We start from the raw sequence: 25,914 nt of genomic DNA, 5'->3' as shown, positions 1-25,914 counted from the left end.
ATCAACCAGCAGTTAGTTTGAAAAGGCCTAGACCATCTGAATGAAGTGGACTGTCTGAATTAATCTTCTATTTCTTTCCCTGGAAAGACTGTAAAATCAAAAAGCTCAAGCAGGGTCTTGAGGCTAGTTAATCTCAAAGGGGAGAGGAGTTGTATTATCCAGGAATTTAGCTAAATGCTCCTGCGTTTTCTTACTAGCAGTTAAGATAGTTAAGACTTTTCTGGAATGGGGAGCTTACAAATAAAGTAAAATAAGATATTGAATTTCAGTTACTTGTATGTGTGTTTTGGTCTAACTAGGATTGCTCAAGCTTGTCTGCACCCATTACATAGTTTATTGAAATTAATGTTCATATTGTAGGAGAATAGCTATGTTAGACTACGATGGCAAAATTTAGGAATGTGATAACACTTTTTGCAACTAACTCTCCATTTTTACAGTATGTATGTATTTATTTATTTTAACCCACCTTTATTATTTTTATAATTATTATTTTTTATAAATAACAAAGCAGAAAACATACCTAATACTCCTTCCTCTTTCTATTTTCTCCATTTATGTGATTTATTTTTTATCTAAATCCAAAATAGGTTCTAGTTCATGTATAAAATATAAATACATCGCAAACACAATAATAATAATAAAGATTATTTAGAAGGCCAGATCCTGAAGTTGAAACTCAAATACTTTGGCCACCTAATGAGAAGGAAGGACTCACTGAAGAAGGGCCTAATGCTGGGAAAGATTGAAGGCAATAGAAGAAGGGGACGACAGAGAATGAGGTGGCTGGATGGAGTCACTGAAGCAGTAGGCGTGAGCTTAAATGGACTCCAGAAGATGGTAGAGGACAGGAAGGCCTGGAGGAACATTGTCCATGGGGTCGCGATGGGTCGGATACGACTTCGCAATTAACAACAACAAATAATAAAGATTAATTTTTGTCAGTAGTATAAGCAAATATTATTGTTATGCTAGTCAAAACCAGAAAGGGGAAACCATCAATTTATGTTATATATTAATCGAATGTAAACAGTTAGCAGAAAGTAATAATTATTGTCTAACATTACAAATAGTTTATGCCACAGGAAAACATAGGCCTTCTTTAAAAAGGTTGTCACATTTTCTGGAATTCAGGCTTAAATATCAGGAATATTCCTACTTTTAAAATTTCTGAAAACAATTCTCTAAGCAACAATCATAATTGCTCACGAATAGCTTCATTCCAAAGTGTCAACAGAGCATTAACATTAACACTAAAATATATTCCCATATATCTGTTTATTTACATTAAATATTATTCCAGAAAGATGTTAGTGATCCATATGACCCAATGAACTCTGAAATTTCTTACATCGCCAGCAGAGAAAATAATGATGCACGTCCTTTTGAATACATTCTTTGGAGAATCCAGTAAACTCAGAATAAGATATTTTGATGAATCAATTTTAAATTTTAAATTAAATGAAGCAAATTTAAAGTTTTTAAAAACTGCATGCATTGGTGTTCCATTATTGGGCGTTTCAGTTCTTTAATATGTGAACCATAAATGTCTTTAATGCTGCCTTTAAAAATGTTCCTTTGTTTTATATATGAAAGTTTAATTTCAGACATCAACTGCATCAAACACTTGGTCTCTAAAAGGTTCACCATCACTGGTATAGAGTTTCCTGCCTGAGCAGGGGGTTGGACTAACAGTGTTTCTCAACCTTGACAATTTTAAGGCATGTGGAACAACTCCCAGAATTCCACAGCCAGCAATGCTGGCTGTGGAATTCTGGGAGTTGAAGTCCACATGCCTTAAAATTGTCAAGGTTGAGAAACACTGGACTAGAAGATTTCCAAGGTCCCTTCCAACTCTATTATTATTATTACATATTACTTAAACTTGCTTTTAGTATAGTTTTTAAATTAAATTAGTAAGACATGTTCACAATTAGAGATAAATTTAAGTTACTGAAGATGGAGTTCTCAAAGTTGTCGAAGAAAATGAAATATAATTAGTATGCCTGTACCAGGACTACTATCTTACCATGAGCTCTGAAAATAATAGATTCTCTGTTTGCCCTGAAGGAAGCTTACTTTGACTATACCAAATTTTGGGAAATTTCTATTTGGGAAACTTGGAGGCAAACAGAAAAGGAAAACAGTTACAACTTAAAAAAAGAAAATCAACAAGGTCACATTTGCAGGAATCTAAATATTATAATCAAATGGAAATCAATGAATGGAGTTTTGAGGTATTGCAGTTATTAGCCATTGTGATTTATTCCATTCTTGGTTATTATATGGGCAAATGTTTGCTATCTCAACTTGTAGCTATTCAGTAATAGTGTTTTTATCTCATCCATTCAATTTATCTATTGTCTTTTTTAACTTTGTTAACCAAATAGTAGTTATTTTCCAGTCCATCATCTGCTTGCTTCAAGTGTCTAAAATATGTAAGTTTCTGCTTGCTGATGATTGTCTCACAGAAACTCTTGTTTATTTCTTCTAGGACTGAATGCTTGGTTTTTCTTTCAGTCCATAGTACTCTCGGTAACCGTCTTCAGCTACTTAATTTGAAGGCATTTATCTTTTTTCTTTCAGTCTTTTTCAGTGTTTACTGCCATTAATAACAATAACCATTCATAAAAAAACCTTTGATTTAACTAGTTTGATCTTTGTCCTAAAATATATTTATCAGTCATGATTTTACCAAAGTTTGCTATTTCCAGTTTCTTAGGAATAATCTCTTTATTTTGCCAGTACACTGTCTCTCCTTTAGCTATTCTTGAACTGGAAAAGAAATTAAACCAAACCAAAACTTTTCTGCTGCCAACTATAAATTCACTAAGTATGCTGACTGATATTAGTTTTGTTTTAATATTTTTACATTAACTCAGATTTTTCACTTTCTATTTTTCACTTTCATAATTAGCTCTTCTAAATATTTTTTGCCTTTAGCAAAAACATATCTACATAATCTACATAACTCGAATTGTTAGTATTTCTGCCAGTTTTAATCTCAAATCTCATCTTTTTCAATCCCACCATTTTTAAATATACACCCTGTATGAGATGTGGAGACAGTATTAGTCCTTGACTTAATTCCTTTCTTATTCTGGCTGGGCTTTGCAGTTTCTCCAGATGCATTTCTTACAGTAGTTTCTAATTTATGGTAAAGGTTTGTAAGAAGAATAAGTTATTCTAGTATATCCATTAGCCTTAATATGTTTCAGCTTTTGGCATGATCTATATAAAGATCTTGCTGTAGTCAATCAAACAAATGACTTCTTTAAAAAAATCTCTCCAATATCTATTTTAGATAACTAACATAAGATGGGTTATTAGGGAGAGATAAAGAAGTGGTTTTATATCTGTCTTTTGTCCTATGTCTTTTCAGCATATGACCATCTATTTTTCAGAGTCCGTAACTTTCTTGTTTGCCACATTTTGTAGTAAAATGTTTTTTATAGTGAGGAATATTGGATTTTTTAGGATTGGTCTTGCAGAATCTGCTCATTATTTTCAGTTCTTTGCCTGGTCCTTCTAATGAGGCTTATCAATGCATGATGCAACAAGAGCCTTTTATTAGTTGGACTATCACAGAATTTAATGCTGATTTGGGTTGAGAGATAGTAATTGGCCTAGTGAAGAATATTATATTTGTTTGTATTATAGTGAGGAATATAATATATTTTATAGATTCCTTATAAGAGGATACCTATGTGACAAATTTCAAATCAGTGCCTTAAGAGAATTTTGTGCAAAGAAAAAGTGATCGCAAACAGTACTTTCCACTATAAACTGATTGTCACTGACTTTTATAGATAGACTTTTATTTTCCTAAGTTTTCTAAAATATTAGGAACTGCCAAAACATGGTACTTTTAAAGGTATTTTCAATATTTTGGGAGGTAATTTGTTGTCTATATCTACAATATTTAACTTGCAAACTACATATTGGATGTGGAGTTTCATGGAGGACTTTGAACAAGATCATCTCCAGTGAGTTAATAAACATTCCCAGTTGTCCTATTTTTCTGGACTTAATGGATCTCACTGAAGAAGTAGACATAAACAATAGAGGAATTAAGCAATCATATGATAGTGTTAGCTTGTATGATATTTAAATATTTAAGTAAAGTACTAAACAATTGCAGGCTGATACAGGTTTTTTTGAAGGAACAGTTATAATTACCTCTTGTAAAATACTTTGCATGCTACTGATCTTAATAATATGCTACATCGCACAAATAAAGATTAATGTTTGATTTGTGGGTGTTCTGTGGCTGAATTGTAGCCACATTTTGGTTTGCTTATTATGGCTTAGTGCTTGTGTGAGTCTGGCCATTGTGGTTTCTAAAATAAATTATTAGGAATTTTAATGTAGGATATGACCTGGAGCCTTCATTAGACTGGGAAAGAAATTTTTATATATTTAGTATTTTCTTGCTGATATTTTTGCATTGTGAAAATCCTGTCTGCTGATTAATAATGTTACATAGCAGCAAGTTCATCAGCTTTATTTTTGTATTGGCTGCCTCCAATCTTTATGTAGTACAGCTTTCCATTTTGTTTAGAGTAATTGACACAAAATACTTACATCCCACTTAACCCCAAAATTTCTATTGCTAAGCAAGATAGTTCTTAAGTTTTGCCCCATTGTATGATCTTTCTTGCCATAGTTGTTAAGTGAATCATTGCAACTGTTAAGTTAATAACACAGTTGTTTAGTGAATCTGAGTTCCCTATTGACTTTGTTCTTCAGAAGGTCACAAAAGGTGATCACAAGACCCTGGGACACTGCAACCATCATAAATACATGCCAGTTGCCAAGCATCTGAATTTTGATCACGTGGCCATGGGCGTGCCACAATGGTCATAAGTTTGAAAAATGGTCATAAGTCATTGCCTTTGTAACTTTGAATTGTCACTAAACAAATGGTTGTAAGTCAAGAATTATCTGTACTTTAACTTGGATCTCCAGGATAATAGCATAACGTGTAAATTGATTACATTTCTATATTGTGCATTTTTAAGTACCATATTCTAATTTCTGTATTATTGTATCATTTTATATAAGTTGCTCCGTATGTTTTAAATGAATACATGAATTCATAAAAATTGTACACTATAAGGATTTCTTAATGAGAAGGTCAGCACTGTAGTGGCAGTGGAACTTATTAAACGCAGCTCTTCTTTCATTGATAGTTTTTCTGTGAAATCTGCTGTACCAGAGTTTAGGCAGGGTGAATGTGAGGTCCAGTGAATCAGCTGTCAACATAAAATCTGTAGACAACCATATACAAATAAATTGATATAGAAGAATTGATAGAAAAGAATAATTCCTTTAAAATAATTGAGATGTTCTAGAAGTACAGTAGACTCACTGTTAATAATCAAATATATATAACACAGGATTTATAATCTATACTTGATAAAATATAGTGATTTAAATTATTTTGTGTCATTATTGCTTATAACTTAATAAAAAGAACTTTGTTAGATTTTCACGTAGGGGAAAAATTACTTTCAGTTCAGGCAGCTCTAAAGGTAAAGATAGTCTCTTGCTTATCCTTCCGACCATTTTCCATGATGTAATTTGGCTTGATTTAAATCACTTTTTTGATTTTAGCAAGTATACATTATAAATAAGTTTCATGATTATAAATTTATAACGTTAAAACCATTTACTTGGCAGGGTCTTTGGAAATTTTTTCTATCTCTTTGTGGAGCAGCACCCAATTGACCTTTCCATTTTTCTGCAACTTCCGACAGATGTGCCTAGCCAATGCGAGGCTTAGCAGCCTCATGGCATTCTTCAATCAGGTCCTATTCTCACAATTTTTTGGAAGGCTCCATTTTTAAGGAGGCTCCATTTTAAGGAAAACAGCTAGGCTTAGAGAAAATGAAAGAGTGTCATCTGCATAAAGAAATATAGCATATGTTTGTTCCCAAGTTTTGGGAGCGAGTGGGCTATGTTATTCAAATAAGAAACCAGGGAGCTAGTATAACAATAGGCAGCAAAATTCAATCTCGCCTAGTGCCCTAGTATTTAATTTATTTGTAAAGTAGCCCTGAAATAGACTTTCAAGTGACAGTTGTCAAGGAACTTGTATGATAATTAAGTGTCTATAGTAGAATTCTTAAGCATAGACCATAGTTTAACTTAAAAATCAAACTGATTGCAAATTTAAAATCTACACAACTTTCATACAAGGCTTGAACCTTAAGTGCTGCAAAATAGAAGTATGGCTTAAAAGACAGTAGTTACCCACACTAAAATCAGACTGCTTGGGAGATTACCTTATGGGATAGAATTTTTCAGTGATAGCATCTAGACAAGGGTGTCAAACTCAATTTCATTGAGGGCTGCATCAGCATTGCGGTTGCCCTCGGGGGGGGGAGTGGGTGTGGCTAGGGTGGGTGTGGCCTACTGGGTGGGCATGGATGGAGTGGGTGTGGCCTAATGAGTGGGCATGGCCAGCTATACATCGTTTGTGTCAAGGGGGCCTGTGGGGGCCTGGGCACGAGTGGGACAGATCTGAGGGTCTCTGGCAGAATGGGGTGGGACCAGGGCAAGTGCTGAGGCATGGTCCATTGGAGGAGCCTCACAGAAAAGAAACGCAGCTGGAGAGGTGTCACCCTTCGTGAGGAATGAAGAAATGCACCATTTCTGCCTGGAAGGCAGGCAGTGGGGCGCTTTCCTCACAGCATTGCACTTCTCATCAGATTCACGCCACCCGGCTCAGCTGTTGGCACTGTGAGGAGAGCGCCCAGCTGCCTGCCGAAACCGGGCAGGCTGGGAGCTGGGCGGCGTCCGCTTCTTTTTGGATTCGCACCCCTGGCTTAGCCTCTCGGCGCTGTGAGGAGAGCGCCCCACTGCCTGCTGAAACCTCTCCCCCAGAGCCCATCAAACCAAATATGTGAAGTAGGTGAGGGCCATTTGCTGGCCACTTCCAGGCGATGATGCATTTCTTCATTCCTCACAAAAGGTGACACCTCCCCAGCATGCACCCAGGGGATGGGGTTGACGCAGCAGGGGCTGATTCCTCACTGTTTCCAGACAGCCTTGTGGAGCTAAGACTGAATGCATTTCAGCATAGATGGCTACCACAAAATTGTACATTGGCTCCCAGCTGGCCTGGGCCAGGGCCAAGGCAGAGGGGGCCATTCCCTCACTGTTTCCAGGATGGCTTCGCGGGCCACATGAAACCACTTTGCGGGCTGCATCCGGTCCCTGGGCCTTGTGTTTGACATGTCTGATTTAGACTTTAATACTTTTTTTTTTAAGCTTGCATCTTGGTAGACTTTTATTTATTGACCAGGAATAGGATAGCATTGCCAAGAACAGGATGACAGTCCAAAGTATGCCACTATTGAAAAATATATTTAGAGAGTCCTTCCCCTATTTAGTTTTCATATCAAATCTAGCTTTGGGCAAGCTGCTCTGATGTGCCATCTGCCTATACTAGGTACGTATCCAATCTACTGTATTTAATAGTAAATTGTCTTTTCATATGCAATATTATGCATGTACAGAACAGCGTATTTTGTTTTATTAAAGTTTATTATAAAATATAAATAACAAAGATCATAAAGGAACAGAGGAAAGTAGTGCAAGATAAAGAGGAAAAAAAATAGTGACTTCCAATTTTTTTTCAGTGCAATAGAGTACATGTTACAACCTCAGATTTTGCTTTACATATTTAGTAAGTAATAGCCATTTAGAGTTAATCTAATCAAAGTTTCATTTTTTTCTGTTTGAAGCATAACGTTCAGAAGCTGTTTCTAAATGGAAACAAAACTGGATGAGTTCTTTAATTAAGAACAGTTAATTTTGCCATCTCTGCCAATTCCATCACTTTTTCCTTCCATTCTTCCATTATGGAAATTGGCATGTCTTTTCATTTTTGCACATATAGGATTTTCACTCATATAATAATAAAGTTCTGAATTTTCTTTCAATTTCTTTAGCCAATAACCTTAAAAGAAAAAAAAATCTGCTTTCAGTGTTGTATTTCTTGTAAGAATCTTCTGAATCAAAACAAAAATCTGGCTTCAGTATTTCTTTGCTTTATCACAGGTTCACCAGTGATGATAGAAAGTACTTTCTTCACAGTTACTTTTCTAACAGATACTGTATTTGATACACCTTTATACATCTTTGACAATGTTTCAGGTGTTAGATATCTATTATTTACAGAGCAGCATTCTTAATTGTCCTTGTCATACAAATTTCATAATATGCAATATATGTATGTTAGGGGCAAAGTTAGCCTAAAATAGATAATGGCACAATGCATAAAGGGTTAACATACAAGCCGAGAGTTCTAGTTACTGCTTTTGCTACTGTGAATTCTACTTTCATTCATCCATTCATTTATTTAGTATCCCACCATTATTATTTTTATAAATAACTCAAGGAAGTGAACTTATCTAACACCCCTTTCTCCTCCAATTTTCCCCACAACAATCCTATGAGGTGACTTGGGCTAAGAGAGAGTGACTGGACCAAAATGACCCAGTCGACTTTCATGGCTCAGGTGGGACTTGTATTCCCAGTTTCCCACTTTATAGCCTGATACCTTAAATACTAGACCAAACAACTTTTTACTGTGGACAACAAAAGAATAGCCCAGTTGCATTTAGTTTTGCTCCTCTTCCAATGATCTACATGCTTTAGTATTGGTATTTGAATTGCATGGTACAATATCTGACATATGATCTTGTGAATGGGACTGTTGTGATTTAAATGTCAGAGCCGACAGGTTTGGGCATGTTACGCAGAGTATTATGTAGTAGATGATATACTGTTAAAATTATGCTGTGAGTTTATAACTTTCATTTTGAAACACTAAGATTGTGTGTGTATATGTTTGTGTAGCAAATATAATTTTGCAGGTCAGATTGCCTGTAATGATGTTTTGTATTTCAGTTCATATCTGTCTCAGTCAACAGGAGAATGTCAGGAAGTCGATGGTCAGAACTTCTCAGGGGCATAAAGTAGCTTATAAATATTGTATTTAAAGCTTTCTCAGTAATAATCAAGAAAAAATTTTCTTAAGCCAAAAAGAAAAACACATTTCTGCTTTTCTTCCCTGAATAAGTGATCGTGGTCATATCTTTCAAGTCTAAAGAGGTTGGCTGATCAGCAAACTTACGTTTTGAAGGAGGATATATCAAATTGTTCTTTGCCCTTCCACCTTCCCTTACCTACATGTGAGCCACCCAGGGTTGTTTTAAGATGGGCAACCATACAAAATCAATCAATCAATCAAATACATACATACATACTTAGATACAGTACATATAAGGGCTATTTGCATTAATGGAAATAAAAATTATGCCACATATTGGAGCTTTTCTTTTTAGTATTAATTTTTTTACATATTTAATGGAAAAAAATTTCAATAAAACAAACCTAGGTGGATCAAAGGCTCGTGGTCTTTTCTGCTACCTATAACTAAGATGATCTTTGCGAACTATTTCAAAATTATTATCTTCTATCTAAATATTATTTAGTTTTAGCTGGTAAATATTGCTATTTCAAAAGATTTTTTAAAATGATTTGTTACTATAAAACAGTGGTGGCGAACCTATGGCACGTGTGCCAGAGGCGGCACTCAGAGCCCTCTCTGTGGACAAGCATGCCGTTGCCCCAGCAGAGTTCGCCAGAGTAGCGAGCACGTGGCGTTTGGAAGCGACAGGGCAGGAAGTGAGCAAGCAAGTGGTGTTGGCCCCCCAGGGATGCCACGCTCACCCAGTCTGCTGTGATCACTGCAGCCACACCCACCCAGTGGGCCACGCCCCCCCGAGGGCACCACAATGCAGATGCAGCCCTGGCACTTTGTGATAAATAAGTGGGTTTTGGGTTGCAGTTTGGGCACTCGGTCTCTAAAAGATTTGCCATCACTGCTATAGAAGTTCCTTTCTGAGTAGTTTATAAATATTTAAACTAAATAAATAGATTAGATTAGATTAGATTAGATTAGATAACCTTTATTGTCATTTTTTCCTCTGGGCACAACGACACACATTAAAAATGAAACTTAGTTGCTTGCTCTCAAAGTGTACACATACATAACACACATATAAAACATACTATATACAACATATGTATAGACCTATACTCTTACATATAAGTAACATATAAATATTAATCGCTATCCATCAAGAGGATGTGTAGCGTCCCAGAGAATCTTGTGGACCCTGCTCAAGCAACGCTTATGTGCTATGTCCTGGATGGAAGGGAGGGAATTGCCAATGTTCTTTTCAGCCATCCTCACCATTCTCTGCACTGCCTTCCTCTCTGAAGCAGTGATGCTTCTAAACTAGACTGTGATGCTGTATGACAAGATGCTCTCGATCGTCCCTCTGTAGAAAGTGGTAAGGATAGAGGAAGGATAGTTTTCAGTAATTATTTTCAGTGGCTTGTTGTAACTTCAGTAACCCATGACTATATAACTGCTGCTTTTATTCTGGTCAATATATTGCAATTAGAATGAATTATGCAACTTATTTTATAGAAAGAGATGTAAATTTGCTTCACCCAATTTATTTATGTTAGTTAAAAATCAGTAGCTGCGGGTTTTTTCTGGCCAAAAAGGTTTGGTTTATCTGTTGTCCATCTTTGTTCATGGAAACAGCTCCCTGATCACTAAATCTTTGTCCCCATATTTTTGGAAGATCAGAGTTGTGTTAATTCACATGGAAAATAGCAATTAACAAGATTGTACTCAAATCTCAGGTCTTGTCTGATACCCATTCTAATAACTTTGATCATACCCATGGTTCCATTCATTTCTCATTATGTAATGTTTTCATCTTTTTATTTTTATCTTTTTCTTTTTATCTCTGAAAAGAAGAGAATATTTTGAAAAAATATTATTTAGTTTTTGAACAATTTATATTTAAAGTTTAAGATATTATTTAGAAGTATAATTAGAAGTATAATTATTATTACCTTTTTTTTCTTTTTTTTCTTTTTTTTCTTCTTGTTTCTTTTTTTTCCCCTCTTTCTGTTTTCTATATATATTGGTGTTAAAGTATTTTATAATTTGTTTAATGACTATAATCAAATTTGTTTATGGTTTATTGGTGTTTAAATTTTTTCTTTTAAGTTTTAATTAAGCCTGTATTCAGCTCTGGGAAGATGGGGGGAGGGTATTGGGGTGGGTTGGGAGGGTTTGGGGAAGGGAATTTTATTGTAAAATTTTAAAAAAAATTAATAAAAAAAGAAGAGAATATTTTGCACGATCTCTAATTTTTATGTTATTTTATCAATATTTATAGATTTCCGTATATAATTCTGAGGATGCCTTTCATTAAGGACAGTGTTAGGATTACATTTTAATAATAGCCCAAACAGTAAAATATGTTCCATGAAAAATCCATCAAGTAACAGGAAATAAAACTAATCCATATTAATTGCCATCTGAAAAACATGGAATTTTGCTTTAGGCCTCCAAGGCTAGGTGAGCAAGGACAGTACCATCCAGGACTCTTGATTTTTTTCTAATAAGAAAATGAGTTTTCAAGGCTGTGATAAGCCACAGACCAGGCATAAAGTATATATCTTTTCAGGCAGTTGGAGAATTGCTAAGTGTATGTTGGCAGTTCCTTGCTCTTGATAAGTGCAAAGCCTGAAATAAATTGAAAGTTTATGCCCTTATCAAAATATTTGAAAAAATATTGTGTTTGTTGCATATGCTTTGTACTTTTTACTTATATAGTACTGTAATGGGAAACAATTGCTTAAGTGACATTGAATATAAACAGTTCTCTTATTCAGCATCCATTTCTTCCAATCAAGGTTATTAAATATATTTGTTTTGTAATACTTAAAGATAACTTGGAAATAAAAGCTCAGTTGGAAAAACATCACAGCACTGGTCCAGAAATTTTATAATGGGCTACTAGAATAAATTATATTCAGATTTTTCATTTTATCTCAACTCTTTTCTGTAATGAAAAACCTTACATAGTCAAAATATATATCGACTGAGGAAGTTCTGTTTGTTTAGCTAATTGAAAAGAGAATTCTCAAGTGATAATCCTGTCATTTGATAAGTCATGATGCCAATTAATTCTTTGTTCCCTATGGTGCTGATCTATTACTGCTATGGCACCCTAAGCTAGGGTGTGAAATCACTATTTATGTATTCTGAGAGTTACGTAGGACACTCATTAAATACTTATTCCTACAGCATTCATTTTTACATTTCCTCATTCAAATCCAATTCTCACTTCTGTGTAATGAAATGAAAAAAGGAGCCCATTCTTATATACAACCATTTTTATGCTTTTGATAAACATTTCCTACAAGAAACTACATAAATATCCCTACTTTGTACCAACATTTGCTTGTCTTAAAATTTCTTAGAAGGAAATGAAGTAAAATGTGAATAGGAGATTTTTAGTTTGTCTAAACCTAAAAGACTTAATATATGTATCAAAAATATTAATAGAACCTAAATTATACCTTATTTAACAAAAATATTTTTAATTTACTGGACTGCATTGTGTTGTATAAAGTAAATTGTTTTCTAGAATTGCAGTGAGAATAATTCCATATTATTCTTATTGCCAACATCTTCAACATTGAAAACAAATTTATGTAGTGGATTGAAGATCTCATTTGCAATATATAAATACATTGCTTACTGACATAGCGCATGGACAATTTTAATGAAACATGGCCATCTTTAAATATTTTGTGTAAAGCTCTATATAACTATGTAATTCAAGACCTTATAAATAGACTTTGGATGTGGAGAGATCTTTCCTTTCCCCCTTTTCTTTGTTTTTTTCTGTTTACTTTAAATAAACTAACATTTCTCCATCCAGTTATTTAAATTTAAATTGTAGTAATTCAATTTTACTTGGTCTTAAGTTAATTTACAGATCTGTATTGCATCTTTGAATCCAATATTCATTTATTTGAGTTCTCAATCATGATACATCATTATCTTCATACAAAAGACCTACAAATTTATGTGTGTCTTGGCTATTAACAGAAGCTTTCTTTTATGCTTAATTTCATTAAACATCCAAGGAGATATCACAGTTCCTTGTGTTATTCCATCTATGTTTAATGTCTGTCTGTATTCACTAGCCAAACCTCAGCTCTACATTTCAATGCAACTTTCTGTATTGAAAGCCTTTTCACTTTATCATATACTTTGTGCTACATCAACAAGCTTACAGTGAATATTATTTCTCACTGACAGGTTGAAAAGGAAAACTCTGCTCTGCAATCTCTCAGCTTTGCATAAAGCTACTGAGCCCTTCCCAGATTGCCATAGCTTATGCTATTTCAATCAGAATTCTGCCAAACACATTTCAGATACCGTTAGCAAATTCAATTCCATGTATTTTTTAATTCATTCCTTTTGTATAAAGGAACAGTGGCAACCATCTTCTAATTATCTGAGATGCAGTCTTTATTCGTTAATGAGTTTGAAGAGCCATTGCATAAGTTAACCATATTCATTTTTAACATTTTCCAAGTATATCATCTATACCTGCCGTCCTTCCATTTTTTAACATTCCTACAGCGATTATTATTTCCATTTTATCAATCTTTTCTTGAACACTAAAATTCATAGTGCTTGCTTTTAGTTCTACTGACATTTTATGGTTATTCTGACAAGCCTCTAAAATATTTTTGACAGAATTCCCCCACTTTAGTTTCATTCCTAATTTCATTTCATTATTTTTATTCTTAATTTAATTCATGCTACTTGAGACTCCTTTTCATTAACTTCTGCAATATTGTTTGGGTGAAAATAAATGACATAATATCCAAATTATACAACTTTAAATATAATGTTCAATGGAGTTGAAAGTGCAATAGTTTACAGGTTCAAATTAAGGAAAAAAACTGGCTGCTACAGAGGTTTGGGCACTTTCCAATGGGTTCAGTGCGGCTTTTTTTTTTAATTGTAAAGTTTTTATGTATACAACTCAAGGACTACCTATCTTCTGTTTTTCTTTTTTTGTAATCTTAAACAATTTTTTGTCCTGAATGTTATTCTTCTATTAATTAATTTAGATATAGATGTATTTCTTTACATGGATAAAATCTACGAGCTGTCTGTATGGTTTTGTTTTCTAGCATCCTTATAAAAGAATGGTCAGAAATCATATTGAGCTCACATATAATAAATTATTTCCTGCTCGTATTAGAAGTACTCTCTCTTCTTTCTTCTTTTGTTCTTGGGGCTTGTCTTTTTTTTTCTTGGACTTATATCAGCAAAGAGGCTATTTCTGACTTTTCTATATCAGGGGTCCCCAACCCCTGGGCCATGGACCACTACCGGTTCATGGCCCATTGGGCCATGCAAGCGATGGGTAAGTGCGCAAAGCTTCATTTGCGCATGTGTGGGATTAAGCTGCACACGCAAAACCACCCAGTCCCTGCCGCTGGCGCTGGTCCATGGAGCCAAAAAGGTTGGGGACCACTGATCTATATGATTGCACATTTATCTGTAAAAGTTTAATATCTTCATTGAGAAATACAAATGCAAAAACAACTGGTATTTCTTTGAAAACATTGGCCAATGGTTATGCCAGTTTATCAAGATATCTAATACATATAGCTTTATTTTAAATACTTTATTTGAACAAAAATAATGTTCAGATTCTAATATTTTTGTCTCTTAGGTGCTGGTGATCAGAGCCTTTTCAGTTCTCTGTATCCAACACTTTCTCAGCAGCTCCCAAAAGAGCCCATGGAATGGAGACGGTAATACATTTTTTTTCACCATTCATATATTTATATACCACCAGTGTAAAGCAATTTATTGTACAGATAAAATCTATTCAAACATACAGTCAAAACAGCAAGCAATATTTTTTATTATAAAATAACAGTTAAGTGTTCTTTAATCTCTTGACATGAGTTGAGATAAGACCAAAAGCTAAGGATGAATGCATGTGGCAAGAAGATAGTTCTTTGTTGTGCTTAAAATAGATAAGTAGAACTGAAGTGAATTCTGGATTTAGTTCAGTAAATCTTTGGATATCATAAGCATATCATGTACAAAAATGTTATGTGTTAAAATAATTAAATGACAAAGTTTAATTGAGATAAGGCATGGAGATTTTAATGCATGTTTCTATGTTTTGGGAAAAACATTTGAGAATCATAAATAACCGGCAGAGCATTTTTTTCTTTCACTAGACACTTCTATAAATTTTAGTTTTTTATAAGAGAAAATTATATGAAATTTTATAAATTTGCATGACACTTTATATAAATTATTACATCTGCATATCCAAACTAAGTACCATTTCCTTCTTACCTTTTCTATACATATTTATCTGCATCCTGTCTGTTCTTGTTGCTTTGTTCAGTATACATGTTGGATATGAGCAAGCTGAGCTGGAGGACTAGATTATATGCACAATGAGTTTGAAGTCATTGTGTAGCCACAAGAGACCCAGCCCCCTGTGAATTCCGTTGACCCCTTATCTAGCACCAATTTAGCTTGGACCATTAGTTGCTCAGATTCTTGTGATAGGTAGCAAGAATAAACTCTTAGTGCTTTGAACTCAACTCCTGTTCCTGGTTATTTGGACCTGACAGTACCATCAACTAATGTAAGTGTTCTAAATATTATTCAGGTCATATGGACGGGCCCCTAAGATGATCCATCTGGAATCTAATTTTGTACAATTTAAAGAAGAGCTACTACCTAAAGAAGGGAACAAAGCTCTTCTGACATTTCCTTTTCTCCATATTTATTGGACAGAATGTTGTGTAAGTAATCTTGTGTGTTCAAAGCATAAATCTTACATATTTTGGTGGCTGAAGATATTGTATATTTGATTTTGTACCTTGCTGTATTTATATTATAAAATAAAACATTAAATTGTGAGACAATGGAAACATGCATCTATAAAGATGCACATAGTACACATGTGGGATAGGCAATTAAAAACAAATTGTTCTTATTTTAATCTATTTGTGGCCCGAGAAGATTTTCTTTGTGTAAAAATGATATTGACCTTTTTCTAATTCAGCTTGATAATTGTGAAAAATTTTCCTCCGATATTATCAAAAAAGCAGTTCAAGCTTATTTATCCAGCAAATGTAATCTTGTGATTCATCACGTATACCCTTAGGATACAGAAGTATATAAAGCTACTGTAAAAGATGACATCACTAAGTGGCAGAATGTTCTGAAAGTTCACAGTTCAATGGATTGGTTGATTGTTGTGGTTGAGTGTGATGCCAAGAAAAAAAACAAAACAAATATCCTTCCTCGAACGTCTATAGTAGATAAAATACGAAATGATTTCTGTAATAAGCAGAGTGACAGGTAAGATTTTTCATATTGTAACATAGATCTGTGGGTAATTATTGCTGAATATGCACTGAAAACTGAAGCAGTATGTTCTTAGTGCTTCTATCTAAGCCATTAACAGACTAAAATAACATGGGTTATTTATAAAGGAGATAAAGTTTAACTCCTTTATCATGTGAAAAATTAGTCTGGAGATTGCTAATTAATTCCTGCTTCGGGAATGTTTTATCTTTGAAAAGCAGTTATTAATTATGTAAACAAGCAAAATGTAACTATATAACAAATCATAATTATCAAAAATAAACAAATATGTTGCTAGAGAGACATCATTGTAATTGTTTGATTTTTCTAATTTTCTTTTGTTCCATTATGTTATTGTGATATTATTGGATTAATTTATCTACGATTTTGTAGTAATCACATGTATCTTTGTAACACACATTAAGAGTTTTGAATGTAGATTTTGTAGTGTGGTGATGTGAATGTATACAACAATTTATTAAACTTGTATGTTGTATAACTGATTGAGCGATTAAAAAAATCTTGAACTTTGAATTTAACTTCTTGGGAAATTATCATGAGAACAGCCAAAAAATAGAATGATTAAATGTTTGTTTATTATTGTGATATAAAGATAAGCATCATAAATGTTTACATTTACAAAATTGGGGTAGGAGTAGCCTCTAGTGAAAAAACTGTGCAGAAGAGTTATCTGAGAAAGTCAGCAACATATGACTGATGTGGTGCATTTCTTGAAGAAGAAAGAATTCTTAACCTTGATAACATCAGTAGCAATCATAAGTTAAAGACATGGGGCAGAAATGGGAAGGTGATCCCTTCTCTGGAAAAAGTGCCAAATTGGCTCAGGGGCATGTGCCGGTAAGCAAAAAGAAACTGTTCCATTTGATTGTGTAATTTTGATTGAAATATTCATTTATTCATCTTACTACAGATGTGTAGTTCTGTCTGATCCTTTGAAAGACACTTCCCGCTCTCAGGAATCCTGGAATGCCTTCTTGACAAAACTTAGGACACTTCTTCTCATGTCCTTTACCAAAAACCTAGGCAAATTTGAGGATGACATGAGAACTTTGAGAGAGAAGAGGACAGAACCAGGGTGGAGTTTTTGTGACTATTTTATGGTCCAGGTAAAGTAAAACAGTATATGGAAAAACAATTATTTAAAATAATATTTTTACATCACTTTGCTTTGCTACTCATGTAATAGAACCTTTTTATGGTAAAATATATTTTCTTAAAACGACTATAAGGTAAAATTACAAGCAAAAGCTCTGGTTTAGCATTGATTGCATAAGTAGCCAAACCAAAGTCAAACTGAGTTATTTATTAGAGAGCTTATAGCAGTGGTGACGAACCTATGGCACGTGTGCCAGAGGGGGCACTAAGAGCCCTCTCTGTGGGCACGCACACTGTCGCCCCAGCCCCACCTCCCCTCGGCCCCTTCCTCACCAGGAGGCCCCCGGAGGAGAGTTGCCCCCGGGCATGGCCCGCATAGAGCAGCATAGCCAAGGACATGGAGCTGGACAGCGAAGATGACTCCGCCCTTGCGCCCCGCCACGCAGAGATGATGCTGCAGAGTGTGGGTGGAGGGCGTGGCCACCATGGCACTGCTGGGATGCCTGGGTGATCTGTGGTGGGCCGTGGAGGCAGTGGGTGGCCCTGCGGGTGGGTGGGGTGGGGGCGTTTTTTGGGCACTTCACTGTGGTTCGCCTTCATTGGCTTATAGACTTCGTATTTAAACAATTGATTATGTTGTTGCAGCAGAGTAATAACATTTGCAAGGTTTTCCTGCAAAATTTAAGTTGCTGTTTGATTTTTTTTTCTGTTATAATCCTAGCTTATGTGTATATATGTGTGTGTATGTATGTATAATGTTTTTTTATTTGTATTAAAAGGAAGAATTGGCTTTCGTATTTGAAATGCTTCAGCAATTTGAAGATGCCCTGGTGCAATATGATGAGCTGGATGCCCTATTTTCTCAATATGTTGTCAATTTTGGTGCTGGTGGTAAGTAGCTAAAAAGTGTATTTCTGTATATGCTTGATTATTTTTCTTTTGCAACATTTCAGTAAATCTTTCTAAAAGACCATGGGAATTGTTTAAACTTGTTATTGGTAAAAACAAACAAACCACATTTTGGAAATATTCACATATTTTCACATGTTCTGTTCCTTATTGTGTATATTTGCTTGTCATAGATGGGGCAAATTGGTTGACTTTTTTTTGTCAGCCAGTGCGAAGCTGGAATGGGTTGGTTCTTCGTAAACCAATAGATATGGAAAAAAGAGAACTGATTCAAAACCAGGAAGCCACTCTGTTAGATCTGCGCAGTTACCTTTTTTCTCGTCAATGCACATTACTAATCTTTCTTCAGAGGCCATGGGAAGTATCTCAGCGAGCACTAGAACTTCTTCATAACTGTGTGCAAGAGCTAAAGCTTCTTGAAGTAAGTCTGGGTAATTCAATCCAACAAGTAAAGCTTAAGTCTCTATCATGTTTCATTTATGATAGGGTATAGAGATGATGTACAATTTCAAATAGGATTGCTAGCACTTAGTGATTTATGTTAATCACTAGTTTCAGAAGTTCCAGGAAGGAGATTATAGTTTTGTACAGAAATTATAATTGAATCATTTAAGTCGAAAAAGGTGAAATCGTTTTATAGCTCATTTTTATCTGCAATAATTGTCTTTTCACCTTTGAACCAACATTTGGCTGATGACTTGAGATTGGACAGGAAATTAATAGCTTGGTAAACTTAAATTTTATCTGAGAAAAACAATGTTGCCCATTAAGTAGTCTATAATAATTGTTTTATAAACAACCAAATGACTTTTTAAACAACTTATTCAGTCTTTGTTTGACAAAAATAAGTTGCGGCAGTGCAGGTACTCCTCAACTTATGACCACAATTGAGCCCAAAATTTATGTTGCTAAGCAAGAAATTTGTTAAGTAAATTTTGCCTCATTTTACGACTTTTCTTGCCACATTTGTTAAGCGAATCACTGCAGTTGTTATATTAGTAACATGGTTGTTAAGTGAATCTGGTTTCCTCATTGACTGCTTGTCAGAAAGTTGCAAAAGGTGATCACGTGATCCTGGGTTTCTGTAACTGTCATAAATGTGAGTCAGTTGTCAAGCATCTGAATGTATGGGGATGCTGCAACAGTCATAAGTGTGAAAAATGGTCAGAAGTCATTTTTTCAGTGCTGTTGCAACTTCAAATGGTCACTAAATGAACTGTTGTAACTTGAGGAGGACCTGTATTTTAAGTGAACTAAGTCAGATAGTGTTTATCACTTCCTAGGTATGAATATAAGATGAAGTCATTTTACCTCAGGGAAAAAAATGTGGAATGAATGTATAAAAATAAATATACATTTTTTTCTTCTGTGACTTTCTGTGATGTTTCTGATAATGTAGTTAGGAATGTGGTGGAGTTCATGGATGCCAGAAAATATAGAAACTTTAAAAAAAATATCTTTTGTTGCATTAGAAGCTGGCTGAGGAATTCTGGGAGTTGAAGTCCACAAGTCTTAAAAGTTGCCAAGGTTGAGAACCCTTGCATTAGAAGTTAAAAACTTTGCCTAGGGTCGGGATATGCAATCCGTGCCACTTTAGAAGTTTCTGAATTCCGCCTGTCCTGCATCGTTCAGTCTAGCGGCTGTAGTGGCTAGAAACTGTAATTAAGCGACTGTAATGCTGAAGTTTGCTTATTTCTTAAGGCCAGAGGAAAAGTATGGATTCAGTTCACAATAAGCTCAAAAGTGCTGCATTGTTACATTGTTTCCATTTTCTTTACAATTAACTTCATAAAGTTGGAAGTTATTTCTGCTCATATAGATTTTTTAGCCTTATAGTTCTAACTCTGACTGTGATTATCTCCATTTGGAAAAAAGTGATAAATTTTAAAGCATGGTCCCAGAAACAAATTTTCACTGCCTTATAAATAATGCCTGAATTGGAATCAGATGGGGGGGGGAATGACATATAAGGTGTCTGATTTATCTGGGTAGTAACTTAAAAGAACTGTATTAATAGAGAATAATTTAAAAAAGAAGAGTACAATAAAGCACACAACAGGCCCCAAAAGGCAGGAGTATCGCCTTTTACAATGGGGGACTTGTAAATTTATCTGGCATAATTGCAGAAGTTGGAATATTTAGTTGGGTTAGTAAAAATACATGAAGATATCTCGGAAAGAAGTTTGTAGGTAAATCTTTGAGTAAGAATCTGGGGCATAAGATTACATTTTACATGTTAAATAACAAAATGGAAGCGTTGACATGTAGAAGACTCACATTACCGCTTTTAATTTAACACGTTTTAAATTCAAAATTAGTTTTTATTTTAGTCCTATCTACTTTTGTGTGGTCTGTAGTATACTACTGAAAAACCAGAGGTTCTCTCGCCACGACTGCTGCTCTCCCCATCTTACACACCCAATTTGCAATGTATGGGGCTGTAGAAGCATAGCATGAGATTAAAAACGATAATCTTATTGATATTAGGCTCTTGGTCTAAATATTACATTTAAGAGCAACCATTTAAAATAATTTTTGATAAGTAATTCTTTGTTTTCTTCTGTTATATTTGGCACATATTTTGCCAGCTTTTGTCTGTGTAGGACTTTAGCATACTCTTAGAAAATAAGACTTGTTTACTTTTTAGCTGTCAATATCTGATGGCTGTCTGATTTGGATGAATCTCTTATTCTCTCTCTTAGTTTCTCTGACTGTCTTCCCCTATATCCCTTTTCCTTTTCTTCCTGCCTTCTTGGTGGCATTTTGGGTACTTGGACTTACATTCTTTCTTGCTTCTATTTATTTTTTTTTTAAAAATATATTGAATAATTCTTTATATTTAATTTAAAGAAACTAATTGCAACGTTATATTTCTGTCCTCTTCATTTAGCAACCAGTATTTTGTTCTGCACAGCTAGTTTTGTATTGTATGAGACACATTAAAATCTTTCAAAAATAATTTTTTGTTGTAAGTTATATTCTGTAATAATAAACTTCGTACTGATTGATCTCTTAACTGATTTTATTTTAAGGTCTCTGTTCCCCCTGGGGCTTTGGATTGTTGGGTCTTCTTAAGCTGCCTTGAGGTTTTACAAAGAATAGAAGGTTGTTGTGATCGGTCTCAAATTGATTCTAACGTTTCCCATACAGTTGGATTATGGAGTTATGCCACTGAAAAGGTGAGCAGAAGTAGGACTGTGACCAAAAAAAAAAAAAAAAAATCACATTTAAAATAGATTTAGAATAAGAAAGTATTCTATAATTTTTGTTAAAATCAAGATATCTTTAATTAAAAATATTCCTCTATATATAATTTTACCTTTGAAGTATTAAAGTTTTATTGATACAGTGATACGCTAATATATTGAATGGCAGAATATCTTATTTTCTTATTTGTATGGCTATGGTTCAAGTTAGTGTATCTAATTTCATCTGTCCAGTTGGCAACTTATTTTCTCTATGAAAACTCCCTCTCACACACATAAACAAACACTCTATCTAGATGATTATTATATACTAGATTATAAATGCTGAGAGAATTAGTATCATCTCAGTCATGCTACCCTATCAGTATGGCATTCTATTCTATACATCATGTGTTGTGTTTACATAGTTATGTTTACATAATTATATATTTATGTACAATCCAGTGTGTATGGAAACCAATTATGCAGCTATGCAAGTATATATATGTATAGATTATACATTCTGACAATATGGCATAGAGAATATGAATTTAGATTTAAGGTTCCACACAGATATATTCTTGTGCAGACGTCAGGGGAAGGTATGTGGCAAGCACAATTCTGTCCCCTTGCTACATCCAGTCTTCTATATCTCTGTAAAGCAGCTTCTTGAGCATGTAGGCTGTTCTTTATGGAGAGCAGCTGAATGGGAGAGTCATGGTTTTGTGATACACTTTGCTATAATTGCAAGTTTTTGTCCTCTGCCAGAATTTCTAATAATAGAATTTTTTTTAAAAAAACCATCTTCTTGAACTTAAAATTGTGATGCTAATCAGGAATTCGTATTCATCAGTTAATAAATGTACACCTAATGAGAGAACCCTAATGATTCAAATGAGTTATATAAGACCCGAGAGAAAGATTCTTTTTAAAAAGTCTGGTTCTAGTAGCCCAACTAAAGCAACTTAGCACTGCTCAATTTTCTTTAGTTTCCCTGAATAACTCTGAAATGTTTATGATGAAGATACTTAGCATATACAATATTCTCTTCTTAATCTCTGAAATCTGTTAATCTCAAACAAATATAAATTTGCCTTATAACAATCTTAATAGTTGGGTTTCTTTTACAAGATAATACATTTATCCTTTGAGAACATTATAATACATTTGTATATTTTTTTTCTATGTACTTTGAAAACCCAGCATGTCTGGCTTCACTCACAAATAGTTTTGTAAAATACAAAAATTAAGACCCATTTTATCTAATTCTAGCAGCATAGGAGTTGTGTCCAATTTCTTTGGTGCCTTCTGTGTTTCATAGGAAAGCCAAAAAAAACCCACTGCATCTTAAGGAACTTTAGCTTCAGTCATTACTGCACTTCCAATAGATGGCCTCATTATGTTTTGCTATATTCATCCTTCACAGACCATATTAAGGGTCTTGTCCTGCACACTGATTTTGGATATAGAAAAAAAATATAATATAGTGTTGGGCTTCTGCATCTTATTAATAAGCATATCTGTATCTTTAATTAGAATATCTGTATCTTTCATCTTTTGTACATGAGAGATGTTTGACTGTAAAGTAATGGAAATATGATTGTGCTGTGCCATGGCATAAAAACTTGTTTGTAAAACACCCTAATTTGGAAAGCTATTAAACATGAAAGAACCTTACTATTGAAAAGCTGACTGTTGTTTCTGAAACTTTTATGGAACTTGGTTTGAATAATTTTGTATTAAAATTTTACAAAGAAATTTAATTATTTATTCAATTTCTATAGCTGCTCATCTCAAACTCTGAACTTTTCTCTTAATTCTATTTACTTATATAGATTTAATCTCTCTCACACTCAAGATTTTTAATGCATCTTCGTTATTTAAGGCCCAAAAAATTATTTTTGGTTCCAAAACTAATGTTTTTTTCCAAAAAGTATTTATTATTGGAACGTTATAAAATTAATTTTGCTTTTATATCATATTTACCCATATAAAACATCACTTCAGTCAGTATGATGAGGTTTTGAAAAAAGGATTTGTTAAGAGGTCTATGTGTGTTAAATCTAATTGATCTTAAAATAATTTCCTAATTCTTAAAAATATCACTCTTGCAAGTTGCTCATATTTATTCTTTTGAAAAAAAAAATTTGTTTTTCAAATTTGCAAAATAAAGCTTTGCACATTTCAGTAAATTTCAGACAGTTAACTATGTTAAAATATTAAGAGGCAGATTTAAATGTTGTTAGCGTTTATTGAAACTTGTCAGTAACCGTCTTCTAAATTTTAACAAAAACTTCTAAGTTTTAAAAATATACATTATTACCATAAAATGAAGATACTTCATGTTTATAATTTTCTTACAGTTGAAATCTTTGGGGTACTTATGTGGACTTGTGAAAGAAAATGGTCCCAATTCAGAAGATCTTAACAGAACAGTTGATCTTTTGGCAGGACTTGGAGCTGAGCGTCCTGAAACAGGTATCAACGTATCTGCTTATGAAACAGGTTGATGCTTTTCAAGTAATAATTAATATTTAGAATCAATAGTTGTGCATTTGTTTGGATACACACTAGTGATTATTTCTTTTTAACATATTTTTATTCTGATTAAAATAAACTTGAGAAACTGAAGAGTATCCTCTTAAGATAAAGGAAGGTAGTTGGGGGTTGGACTAGATGACCTCCAAGGTCCCTTCCATCGTTGTTGTTGTTGTTATTGTTGTTGTTATTATTATTATTATTATTATTATTATTATTATTATTACCTTTGTTGGTTGGAGACAAAAGGCAAGGATCAGGATTCCTATTCCAAGGGGCGGGGATTCAAAGCATCTCCACTTCTAGAAAGGGCAGAATTCTACCAGTTTAAGGAGGTAAATAACTACATAGATCATCCACAGTAATCAGATCTTAATAGCCAGGGCAGAAAATAATAGATTCCCCCCCCCCTTGACCTAGTGCAGTGATGGCGAACCTTTTAGAGACCGAGTGCCCAAACTGCAACCCAAAACTCACTTATGCATCGTCGGGTGCTGGGTGGGGTGTGGCCCATTGGGTGGGCATGGCTGCGGTGGTAACGGCAGACTGGGTGGGACTAAAAAGTTCAATCAATCAATTCAAACTTTGCAAGATCTTGAAATCAGTTAAAATTGACTGATTGATTGAACCTTTTTTTTTTTTTTGCACACGACGGTGGAAGCCTAAAGCAAAAAGGTTTTATAAAACTCAGCTGAAGGCCTAGGACTCAGAGAGGGCTCTGAGTGCCGCCTCTGGCACCCTTCCATAGATTCGCCACCACTGACCTAGTGCTTTATGTTTTAATGCCTGAACTGAGGGAAATTTCTTGCTGTCATTGGTTCTTTTAGAATACCATTGATTGGATTGATCTCATACTCAACAAAGATACAATAAGCACTGGAAACTAGAAATTTTTATTTACTCTCCCTTCAGTACCCCAGAGAGAGTTTTATTCTATAAAATAAAAACACTATTTTACAAAAGGGAATATCTGTTTGGTTTATAGGCAAATATCTTATTGTTTGGTTTTTGCAGGACCCAATCTGGGTCTGTTGCCATGACCACAGGTTTTGTTTTCTGAGCTTTCAGACTTGTGCTGGAGCCTATCTTCAAGGAACTTCTCTCTAGCAGAGTGTATGCTGTTCTGTGTGTGGTATTTATATGGTGCCTGTTGTATGTAGCTTTTTAGATGTGATTGGGGTGAGTTGATCATTGGCTTTTAAATTGTTGGCTGTCCTTTGCTTGTGCTGCCAGCCCTCACCTTCTAAGTCAGTGTTTCTCAACCTTGACAATTTTAAGGCATGTGGACTTCAACTCCCAGAATTCCACAGCCAGCAATGCTGGCTATGGAATTCTGGGAGTTGAAGTCCACATGCCTTAAAATTGTCAAGGTTGAGAAACACTGTTCTAAGTACTTGATAGGCTGGTGGTAAATCAGCACTCCTGTTGAATAATGAGGGGCCTGTTTCCCAGGCTTTAATCACTTCCCTGGTTGTTTTAGTGCCTGCTTGTCCAACAACCTTAGTAGTTGTGTGTCCATGTTCATTGCAGTGTGAGGCTACCAATGAGTTTGGTGCTCCTCAGAAAGCTCAGAAAGCAAAACCTTTGGCCCGGTGACTGACCCAGATTGGGTCCTGCATCATTATCCTGGGACACGTATATCCACCTTCATTCATGTTTGGTTTCTATCTACAGGACTTTTTATTTTTTGATCCTTTTGTCTTGCTGGGCTTCTTCCATTTTTTTCCTCTCATTTTTTTCCCTTCTCCTCCAAAGCCTAGGTAGTATATGAGGGCAGGAGATGCCTTTTGTCTTCTGGACTGGAAAATCTTTTGCCTCCACAAGGCAACTGGCGAGGGGAGCCTAAAGGTG

At 34.5% G+C, this 25,914-nt stretch overlaps 1 protein-coding gene across 2 annotated transcripts in view; it reads left to right on the top strand.

The window, feature by feature from the left end:
* Positions 1 to 25,914, top strand: part of TRAPPC10 (trafficking protein particle complex 10) — a 49,436-nt gene that overhangs the window by 2,205 nt on the left and 21,317 nt on the right. For both annotated transcript variants that reach the window (XM_039368286.1, XM_039368278.1), the window contains exons 2-9: positions 14,649 to 14,730; positions 15,612 to 15,747; positions 16,113 to 16,309; positions 17,247 to 17,442; positions 18,211 to 18,322; positions 18,514 to 18,761; positions 21,373 to 21,519; positions 23,889 to 24,003. In XM_039368286.1, coding sequence (XP_039224220.1) covers positions 14,649 to 14,730; positions 15,612 to 15,747; positions 16,113 to 16,309; positions 17,247 to 17,442; positions 18,211 to 18,322; positions 18,514 to 18,761; positions 21,373 to 21,519; positions 23,889 to 24,003 — 1,233 coding nt within the window. The remainder of the gene's footprint in view (positions 1 to 14,648; positions 14,731 to 15,611; positions 15,748 to 16,112; positions 16,310 to 17,246; positions 17,443 to 18,210; positions 18,323 to 18,513; positions 18,762 to 21,372; positions 21,520 to 23,888; positions 24,004 to 25,914) is intronic.

The sequence above is a fragment of the Crotalus tigris genome, unplaced genomic scaffold (genome assembly GCF_016545835.1).
Source record: "Crotalus tigris isolate CLP2741 ecotype Arizona unplaced genomic scaffold, ASM1654583v1 scf7180000017601.7605149639:7615979, whole genome shotgun sequence".
NCBI classification, from domain to species: Eukaryota; Metazoa; Chordata; class Lepidosauria; order Squamata; family Viperidae; genus Crotalus; species Crotalus tigris.
The sequence above is the reverse complement of the archived record's forward strand: the minus strand, read 5'-3'. Positions and strand labels throughout refer to the sequence as shown.